This window comes from Pundamilia nyererei, unplaced genomic scaffold, assembly GCF_000239375.1.
Source record: "Pundamilia nyererei isolate P.nyererei 1_Seehausen unplaced genomic scaffold, PunNye1.0 scaffold00485, whole genome shotgun sequence".
Taxonomy (NCBI): domain Eukaryota; kingdom Metazoa; phylum Chordata; class Actinopteri; order Cichliformes; family Cichlidae; genus Pundamilia; species Pundamilia nyererei.
In genome coordinates, this window is record NW_005187886.1 from 115,331 (window position 1) to 126,449 (window position 11,119).

Below are 11,119 nucleotides of genomic sequence, written 5' to 3' on the forward strand. Positions count from 1 at the left end.
TGTGTATCTGGGCGATATCCCATCAGCAGTCTTCTTAAGGGACAAATATTTGATAAATATCCTGTTGGGAGCGGGTAAAAAAGCTCTTACCAGGAAGTGGCTGGAGAAAAAGCACCCAACAAAGAAAGATTGGATAGGAATAATGGAGGAAATATACAGAATGGAAAAACTTACATCTCTTTTGAATCTCAAAAGGGACCAATTTCATAAAAACTGGAGGAAGTGGGAGAGATTTGTTGAAGGTGGAAATGTGGGATGATGGGTGGTGGGTTATATAACCAGAGTTTAGCTAAATATTTTTAATGCAACCACTGGAAGAAGAAAAGCCAGCTAAGGATGTGGCCACTGCTTTTAGAAGGCACCTCATAAAATAGACTGGAAATACCCTTCCGAACATCACCAGGGGTGGACTGTAAAGTGCTACGTAGACTTCAGCAGTAACACAAAACCTGAAGACACCTAAAAAGAGGTGGAGGGGAGCTCCCCCAGACCGGGCAGATATGAGGGTTTCACTGTGCCAAGATGTTGTTGTCAGTGTGTATTATGTTTTTTGTTTTTTTTATGTGGATGAATGTCAAAATGATAAAACTTTCAATAAAAATAAAGTATATAAAAAAACAAGAAGTAAAGTATAAATTTGCAGTTTTTTACTAACTCATGTTTTATACCTAATTCTTGATTCAATTTTATTTATTTAGTGCCAAATCACAACAAGAGTTGCCTTAGGGCACTCTATACTGTGAGGTAAGGACCCTAAAATAATACAGAGAAAACAGAGAAACCCCAACGATCTAATCGCCCTACATGAGCAAGTGCTTTGGTGACAGTGGGAAGATAAAACTCTCTTTTAATAAGGAGAAACCGCCAGCAGAACCAGCCTCAGCAAGGGGCAGCCATCTGCCACGACCATTTGGTGGTGAGGGGAGGAATACAGGACAAAGACAAGTAGTGCAAGAGAGTCAGAGAATAATAATAAATTATGATTAACTGCAGAGTGATGTTTTATATGTGCATTGAAGGACATATCGTGGTCAAAATTGACTCTAAGACTCCTCACAGTGCTACTGGAGGCCAAGGTAATGTCATCAAGAGTAAACATCCAGTTGGATTCAATATTTCTAAGATTTTTAGGGCTAAACTATACACTAACCTATAGCTGAATTAAACATAATCTTAGTGTGTGGTGAGGTCTCTCCATTTACCTGAATGTATTAGATAGATACAGTTCAAACCACTGCAGCGCAGTACCTGTAATTCCTACACCATGCTCTAATTGCAACAATATTGTTGTTGTTGTTATTATTATTTTTATTATTGTTGTTGTTGTTGTATTGTATGGTATGGCCTGTATTTGTATAGCACTTTTCTAGTCCCTAAGGACCCCAAAGCGCTTTACACAAGCAGTCACCCACCCATTCACACACACATTCACACACTGGTGATGGCAAGCTACATTGTAGTCACAGCTGCCCTGGGGCGCACTGACAGAGGCGGTTGTGGTCAATCGTATCGACTACTGAACTGAGGACTAGCAGGATAAGCACAAAGATGAGTCCACTGTCAGAGGCCATAAGAAGATTATTTGTAACCTTCACTAAAGCTGTTTCTGAGCTGTGATGAGCTCTGAAACCCGACTGAAACTCTTCAAATAAGCCATTCCTCTGCAGATGATCAGTTAGCTGTTGGGTACTCTTTCAAGAATTCTTGGGACAAAAGGAAGGTTGGAGATTGCCCTATAATTAGCTAAGACCGCTCAGTCAAGTGATGGCTATTTAAGTAATAGTTTTAACTACTGCCAACTTGAAGGTCTGTGGTATGTAGCTAATTAATAGTGATAGGTTGATCACCAAAGTTGTTTTCTTTGGTTGCCTCCCCAATTGGACCAGTAATGACATGTTTAGCAAGTGGTGTCCAAAAATGATGTGGGCTTTATAAATGATTGGGAAATTTTCTACAGAAAACCCAGTCTTGTTAGGAGAGAAAACATCTATCCCACTTTGGATCGAGCAGCTCATGGATGGGTCTCATTTCTAGAGATCTGGCCAATTTTATAAACCCCTCCCCCAAAACGTGACTATCCAGAGTTGGGACCAGGAAGCAGAGTTGCAATCTTACACACCTCTCATCACTGGCTGTGTAGACTTAGAGACTGTGTCAGCTCCCAAACAGACAAACCAAAGATCAGGTAGCTGCTCTGCACTGTTGCCACATGGCATTGAAGAAGATAACAGTGGATTAATTATATCTTTAAACTTAAACCCTCTGGAACACAAACTTGGAGTAATCAGGACCCTACAACACCGGGCAGAAAATGTTCCCTCTAAGCCAGAAGGGGAAAGGGGGTAAAACACACATGTAAAGAAAGCTCTTAAAACATGTGGTTCTCCTAACTGGGCTTTCGACAAATCAGCAAAGATGCACAGAGCAGAAGGTCAGACACAACTAGGGAGAATCAGGACAAGCAGAACAATATTGTCATCTCTTATGTAGCAGGTTTATCAGAGAAACTCAGGAGAGTCTTCTCCAAACATGACATCCCAGTGTACTTCAGACCCAGCCTCACACTCAGACAAAAACTGATTCATTCCAAGGACAAAACTCCCGTACACAACCTTAACAATGTAGTGTATGCTGTACAGTGCAGCAAGGAATACTCAGACCTCTACATTGAAGAAACCAAACAGCCACTCCATAAATGCATGGCACAACATAGAAGAGCCACCTTGATGGGACAAGACTCAGCTGTCCATCCGGATCTAAAGGACAAAGATCACTCTTTTGAGGATGCCAATGTTCACATTTTGGACAGAGAAGACAGATGGTTTGAATGAGGAGTGAAAGAAGCCATCTATGTCCACTGTAAACGACCTTCTTTGAACAGAGGCGGTGCCTTACAACACCAACTGTCTGCCATCTATAATCCAGTTTCGAGATCCCTTCCCAGACGCCTAAACGCCCACTCACATCCTGGGCCATCTGACCTCAGGAAATCACATGATAGGTTGGGGCTAGATCTCACAATGGATTCACCTGAAACCCTGATTGTGGCCCACACCTGGTTTCACACCTTGGCTCGTGTGATTAGGTAGAGGATAAACAGCAGGTCCACGAAATGTGTAATTACATTTGCATCCTGGTTACTTTTGCAATGCTTAAATTCCAGAAAATAAAAAAAACACGCAAAATAACAACTACAAAGTTGAGTCAGCACTATGATATAGAAATTTACTTACTTGTGTCAACCTCTGTGACCACAATGGGTTTAGAAAACTGTATTCGAAAGCCCCAGGGATATTCTCCTGTCCCTTTGCTGATCTTAACAGTCCTCTCTCGAACTGGAAGATGTTTGAAGATGATGAAAGAGATGTTTAACAAGAGCAGCAAAATGTACATATGCACAGCAGGTAAAAAAGGCATTGAACTCATCACCAATTTTCTAGGTAAATATCCAATGGACACAATCAAACCAAATATGTACATGAATTAATTTATGTGTAATAATGAGAAAATGACACAAAATCGTCATTTTAATAGCACTCTACTTTTTACACAGTCATACTCACTATTTACAATTCACACCCCAACGCATACACCCAACGGGCCACGTTTAACACTGACAAGCAGAGATAGGAGCAGGCAGGTCTTCATGCACCCGTGTTTCCTGCACCTTGTCTGGGGCAGAGGTTGGCTGGTGTTCCAGGGTCAAGCCAACTGCATCCCAGGGTTGCTGTTGGCTCTGGGGATCATCCATTCATCCGCACTTCGAAGGGCAGGGTGGATGTGGATGGTTATCTGTCTTTGTGCAGCTTCATGAGGGGGGTGGGGGTTCCTCTCCCTGCTGCTATCCACTGGTTGTTGTTGCCCCACCCACAGGATATGGGCATTTGCTGGCTCTGGGGTGCCTGGCTGGGCGATTTGGTGTGATTGCTGACCTGCTGCCTTGGGGCTGTGGTTGGCTTGGACGTTTTTGTTGCATTGGGGCTCCACCGATTGCGCCCAGGTCATTTCCTCGGATTGTGCTGGGATGGCCGGCCTCTGCCAGGGTCAGCTGCCTAGTGCCTCTGGTTCTTTAGCACTCCTGCCTTTTAGCTGTGGGCTTCCCTCTTCCTTAAACCGGCGGGAACACACTTTGGCCTCGGATTTTCAACACTCTTGGGGGACTGGGTGGGGTCTTCCCCTGTCTGTCTCTCGTCCCCAGGGGACGTTGTTGCAGTCTCTCACCCTCATTATCAAGTACGTTTCATGACAAACACCCATGCACAGGCACTCACATTCTTTCTTTCTCTCTCTGTTTCACACAGACACTCACACACACGCAAAATTGTATGTTCCTCTTGGCAAAGCAAATGTGTTTGGCACCACAAAGCATTTAGATCATGAATCTGGTTGCTAAAACTTCCAGACAGGACAGGTTACTAAAAAGAAAGAAATATATTTACTTAGAGGATTGTTAGTTTGTTCAATACTTATTTCACCCGCTGTATGTACACTACCGGTCAAACGTTTTAGAGCACCCCGATTTTTAGAAGATTATGCAGTTTAATGCCTCATTGCACTCTGAAATGAAAGCATATTACAAATAAGCAATGCAAAGCACAGAAATCGTGGAATCAATTTATAGAGCAAAATGTATTCTAAACTTTTGACTCATCAAAGTAGCCACAGATATAACAGCTGAACATGCCCGTGGCATTCTTTCTACAATAGCAATCAAATATTCTTCAAAACGTTTTTCCCATATCTGTTGCAGAAGTTCCCATAAATGTGTGGCACTTGTAGGTTGCTTTGTTTTCGCTCTTCTGTCCAGTTCATCCCAAACTAGCTTGATGGATAGTAAGTCTGGAGACTGTGCTGGTCACTCCATGTTTTCAAGCTTACCATCTTGTTCTTTTTTCCTGAGGTAATCGATTTTCTTGCTATAGGATGAGCTCTTGACCAACTAGGCGCATATCAGACGGTACTGCATGGTGCTGCAGAATGCTGTGGTAGCCGTTTCTGTTCAGGGTGCCTCTCACTCTGTACAAGTCACCACCCCCTGATCCAGCAAAACAGCCCCAGGCTATCACACTTCCTCCTCCACGTTTGACAGTTGATGCCACACACTGTGGAACCATCCTTTTGCTTACTTGACAGCATCCAAAGATTCCTTGTGATGAACCAAAGATTTCAAATTTTGATTCATCAGTCCATTTTCCAGTCTTCTGTAGTCCAGTGGCAGCGTTTCATGGCCCAGGCAAGCCTCTTTGTTTTATTCTGACGTCTTAGCGAGGGCTTTCTTTCTGCAGCTTGTCCTGTCAAACCTACAGCTTGAAGGTTTTCTTCACAGTTGAAACTGAGAATTGCTTACTACAGTTGCTATTAAGCTGTGCTTGAAGCTGTTGTCCTGTATGCCGCAAGCTGTTAACTCTCAGAAACTTGTTCTCTGATTCAGTTGTGGCTTTGCATCTGCCAGACCTCTTCCTGTCAGAGTTTGCCCCAGTTTATGAGTGCCACTGTACTCACTGACACCTTGACTTTCTTTGCAATTTATCTGTAGGAAGACGTACATTTTTAAGTGTTATGCTGGTGTGGCTCTCTTCCATTGTTCATTTTGGTTTTTACACTGTTTTTTTTTTTTTTAGCAACACACTACTTTCTGCAGTACAGTGCTGTTCAACTGATGCTCACGAGGGTACGGTACCACAGTGTGTTCCTACACTGCTGTTATGCAGACAGAGGGGGTTGTAAGTAATCCAGAAAAGTTGGAACACCTGTAGGAATTAGTTGCACTAGCTTTCAAGGCTTGATCAACCTCCATTGCTGCCGAACAGCTGCACTTTTTTCAGTTTTGGGTAACCTTACCTTTTTTTTTTAACCTCTGGCAGTTCACCACATACCTTTGTACCATTTCAAGCTATTCATTGGAGTAGAACTACTTGAACTGCAATAAATAACTGGAAAAATTGGGGTGTTCTAAAACGTTTGACTGGTAGTGCTAAGTTAAATTCACAGTAATATCTCTGCAGTACTCAAGAGTTTCTCAGTAATTCTCAGTAACAACTAGGATTCAGTACTAAATGACCTGTTACTGTCATTAAATTAAATAAAGTTAACTTTTTTGTAAAAACACAAAAGCTGCAGCTTACTTGAGACGGCACGAGTTCTGGTGGTTAGGCTGGTATGAATTCCCCCAGAGCCTACATTATCTCCTTGAAAAATCCATGCTGATGAGTGGAATGTTTCTGTATAAAAGCCCCTGTCTTCATTTTCTTGAAATGCTATGTCCATAGAAGGCGTGTCCTCTGATACTAGCAAAACAAAGAAAGACACAAATCAAACAAACGAACACTAAACAGCACAATTCATTACATATAGATGCATTTCTATATCTGCAGTTGTCAAATCAGCAAAGAAGTGTAAGGAGCTTGGAAAGAAAGCGACTTAAGTTTTGAATACCTGTCCACCTGGTTGTATAAAACTGAAGAAACCTCGCAGATGAGATGTGAAACATCTTCACAAAACTTAAAGAAGTCCAGTCACTTTTTATGGATAATAAACAGATAATACAGCATTCTGCTTGCACCACTTACAGGACTGGCAGATCAAATTTAATCACTAAACTTACTCTTTATGACATTTTTTCCCTGACATTTGTTCAAGCTTTCCATCAAAGTCACCTGATTCCTCTGTGATGTCACTGGTGATTGAGCTTCCTCCAACAGAGCTCCACTGCTTGCTCTCTTTGAAGAGCTTTCGCCTTTTAGCCAAGTGTTCAGAGCCACTTGTTTCCGAATCTTTATGAACCACAGGCTTCAGATGCTCCTTGATCTCTAAAGAAGCTGGGAATGGTCATGAAGAATCACAAATAGGTGAGTTTTACATAACTAATTGGCTGAAATGAATTTAAATGAATATGAATGGAAATAACTTACATTTAGATACAATCTGTTTTTCAGTCCTGTTAGTTTTACTAAGCGTCTCTTTTGCAAGGACCTCTGTGTCTTTAAAATCTTTTGCTGGACCTGATGATATGCTTGCAGGTTGTCTTGAATTTTCTGTGTCGATTTCCAGATAATCTGTCCTCTCATTTATCAGTGGGAGAATAGGGTCGGTATCTTCCATGTTTTCACTAGTTGGTTTAGGTTTAATGTCCTCTGTAACATCATTTAAGTTTAATGATTCTACATCTAAGTCCTGCAAGAGGGACATGCATGGGTCGTCCACAGCATTTCTAAAATCCCTCTTTAGACAACTATCCAGGGATAATTGTGAGTCCCTCTGCAAGAGACTTGGCTCAAATGCACCATCTGTTATTGTCTGGACTGAGAACTTGCTATATCCGGGTAAAAAAGAGACTGAATCCTTCTGGTTTGCATTTTTAACCTCATTGTTTGCAGGTAGTATTTCTGGGTGACTCTGTAGCATATGTTCCTCTGAGCCACTGCAGGATGGAGGGATGACTTGTATAGAAAAAGCTCTTCGAGTTAGCTCTTCTGTAAGGGGCTCTGGACTGTGATATTCTCCTTCTCCAAATTCTTGGTCAAATCCACTGTCTGCTACTTCACATTGATCAACAGTATATTCACAATCATCAGTGTCTAGACTTTCCATATCCTTATAAATGCTCAAGTTAGTATCATGTTGACTGTTGAAGTCATGTCTTTCACAGTGTTCAGTGTTCATGATGATTTCAGGATTAATCTCAGAACCAGTCACATAGAATGGACTGAGCAATGGCTGTGCTCTGTCATGGCTGTCTAGAATTTCCGGGACTTGTTTTAAACTCCCTTTGGTTTGTGAAAATGTATCATTTTCTAATCCAAATGCAGATAACCTGTCATCGCCCTTTTCAGTCCTTTCTAGCCTCTCTGTCTGGAGGGGAAGTGAGCACATGACCAAAGAGGAAAAAGATTCTCTGTAAGGTAGCTGGAGATCTTCCTGCATCAGTCCTAGACCCTGTGACATCCCAGGAAATGTTTGACGTCTTTTCTTGGGTAATGAACATACTTTGTGTTCGACGGTGGCAATACTATTATTTCTAATCCAGGATTTTCTTTTCTGACTATTGATGAAGTCTTTCATGAAGCTAGACCTGTTGGTAGACATCAAGGGTCTCATGAACACTGGGTCATAATTGTCAGATTGTGATAACTCATCAAAAGAAGGTGGCAGACCCCCTCTTTCTTCTTCTTGTGCACAAAATAGACATTGAAGTTCCTCAGTGGAGGTCAAGTCTCCTCGTTTATCAACAGCTGGACTAGAAGTGTTGATTCTACAAGAAGCTAAGTCTTGTGTCAGACCTTCTAAACTATTGTTTTTAATATCTGCAAACTCTTGGGGTGGGGGGATGTGCCAGAACTCATCACCAGAACTGAGACTTGTATGGAAACTTTGCCTCTTTCCTTGAGGTTTAATATTTAACAGCAGCGGTGGGCTTGATAGATGATCTGCCAGTTTAAAGTCTCCCGATCCTTGTTGTTTGTCATCACTACAGCATTGACTGCAGTCTGGATTGTCCCATATATTTGCAGATCTGGCACATTTTGAATCACAATAAGGCTCAGCTTGTTTACTTGTGGTTCCAGTGTGATCTTTGTCATTATTGTTGTGATTTTTTTCCTCATCGGGGACATTATCCAATGGTTGTTCAGAAGACTCATTGTCTGGCATCCATGTCTCCTCAAATTTGCTCTTAAAAACCTCAGTACTGGACCAGCTTTTATTCATGAAAACAAGTGTGGTCTTGTTGCCAGATGTATTAAGCTGAAGTTTTAAATGTGATCCAGAGCAGTTAATATTCAGGATGTTAGTAACTGGAATTGGTGAGTGGATTTGATTTTCAGATAAGGGTTCTTGTGACTGCTGAAACATAATATTTGGTGATGAATCTCCTGTTACAGAAACTGAGGTTACTATTTTCACTCCGTTCTTCTCGTCCTTTGTTGTTTTGGTATAAATACTCTTTTGGTGTGCAAATGAATTCAAGTGATAATCTTGCTTAAATCTTTTCTCCTTGGGTTCAGGATTGTTGTATTTTTCCTCATCTTCAGATCTTGACAGTACATTTTCCTTTCGAAAAGAGTCTGTTTCTCCCTTTTCAACAATGTCATCTTTGGTGCAGACAGTGCTTTTGTTCTGCTTTTTAAAGATGTATGGTGAGATACTCTCTGAAAGAAAAAGCAAAATAGTGAAGTAATTATATTAGAGGATGTTTGACAGTACAAGTATTATAGTGCTTACTCATAGTTTGTTCTGGTTTCTTTCTAATATTGTAGGCCCTTTACTGTAACAATATAAAGCTCAAATGCTGTTGTGAGTTAGTGCTACATAAATAAAATGATATAACACAATTTTCCCAACACTACAAAATTACTTTGGAACTGGTGAATTTCATTCTGGGGTTGCTTGATTGTTGGATACCTCGTGCATTGAGGTTTAAGTACTGATCAATACTTTTGCTTGTTTATTTTAGCTTTTTCTCCATAAAGTTAAAAGCCCATTAGGATTCAACATTATACTAGTTATGCCATAAAACCCACTATTATGAAGCTGCTATTAGTCCTCTACCGGTCTCAAGAAGTACTTGCACGTTGTATGCACGTGTGGAGAAAAATGTGAATCAGCTAAGCACAAGATTAACCTCACTGCGTCCTCCCAAGCTCCAACTCACGTTTGTTGCTGCTGGAGCTCTTCCTCCTCTTGCTATTTCTCCTTCTCCCCCTCTTGCTCATTCTGAAATCCACCACAGTCTCACATCCGCTGGGAAACAAAACACTGAACGAAGACGAACAAGTGTTGTATTTTTTATGGGTATATGTACACATTTTGGCTCAATACATTTTCAGATTCCAGACTAAGCAGATCATATGTCAGTTTGCTCTGACTGTTTTAATGAATGTTTTGCTTTTTTGCTTGGCATTTTTTACACTGACATGAAAGCAATTATTAAAGAAACAGAAAATGTAAATCATTAAGATGCTTAATTCTCAGTATTTATCACCATTTTTTTTAAAAATACAAACACTAGTAATTATTGAAATGTCTAATTACTGTTGAACAAACTGATACAAAAGGAAAAATTATAACCTGGCAATATCCAGTTATGTACAGAAAGTTTATGCACTGGTACATAATCCTGTGCAACTCAGTTAACATGTCGTTAGCTTCATAGCATAAGTGCCTAAGTCATTTTTTGGTCAAATTGAGATTTTTGCCTAACTTTACTCCCCTACCACTGCTGCATCATCCTGTCCGTCTGCCTATGTCATCACAAAAAAATGACTTAGGCACTTATGCTATGAAGCTAACGATGTGCATCAAACAGTTTCCTGCTTAAGAAGCAAAACAAACAAAACAAAAAAACCTCCTTTTGTCTGAATGAGCACCATCTATAAACAGATAAAACATCAAAGTGTGTTAACAAGTTAGAGCTGACACCTGGTTTTGTTTTGTTTTTTTGTTTTTTGTTTTGTTTTTCTGAGAAAGACAAGAGATGATTTTCAATAAACGACAATAATGTCAGTAAAGTCAGACATGTGACTTATTCAAATGTGAAAATTAGAGCTGTTAGGTTACTATGTTTAATGTTAGAAAGCTTTGCTCTATAGGGATCATGTTGACCAAGTAAACTTATTTTAAAAATAGAAAAACATCTGACTTACCTATTGATGTGATATCCTGATGACTGCTATCAAACCTTTATGTAGCAGACATGAAAAGATAGACAGACTGCCGGCGAACAGCTGCTTCTTTTCCACTGTCTACATTGCCTGCGTCTCTCAGACTGTTCCAGTTCTTATTGTTTCTATTCTTGATACTAAGCAGCTTATTACGCTTAATCTTGTCAGCCACTGATGATGCAGTACTAAGCCTGCTTATTCAGCTATACTTTTTCACTGGTCAATTGAAAGCAGAAAGCACATGATGCACATTTTTTCCCTACATGTTTAAAAAGCATTCACCCCTATCTCTCTATGTCCTTTTTTCACAATACCAACTGTGAATAACTACCTCCCTTTTGCTCAACGATTCCTGCAATTATTTACTTTTTTTTAAATGTTTATATTACACTTTGCAGAGCCAAAGCAAAGTGTTGAGTTTCACTAAAAAGACTATTGCCTTTTTGATGAAGGTGCTAAAG

General features: G+C 40.4%; 1 protein-coding gene across 1 annotated transcript in view; it reads right to left on the reverse strand.

Annotated features, from left to right (window-relative positions):
* Positions 1-10,747, reverse strand: part of pdzph1 (PDZ and pleckstrin homology domains 1) — a 17,106-nt gene extending 6,359 nt beyond the window's left edge. The window contains exons 1-6 of the mRNA XM_005753955.1: positions 10,641-10,747; positions 9,650-9,753; positions 6,912-9,146; positions 6,657-6,818; positions 6,126-6,287; positions 3,234-3,335 (exon numbers count right to left, since the gene is read on the reverse strand). Of these exons, the coding sequence (XP_005754012.1) occupies positions 3,234-3,335; positions 6,126-6,287; positions 6,657-6,818; positions 6,912-9,146; positions 9,650-9,710 (2,722 nt within the window). The 5' untranslated portion in view covers positions 9,711-9,753; positions 10,641-10,747. The remainder of the gene's footprint in view (positions 1-3,233; positions 3,336-6,125; positions 6,288-6,656; positions 6,819-6,911; positions 9,147-9,649; positions 9,754-10,640) is intronic.
* Between the last annotated feature and the right edge of the window lie 372 nt (positions 10,748-11,119).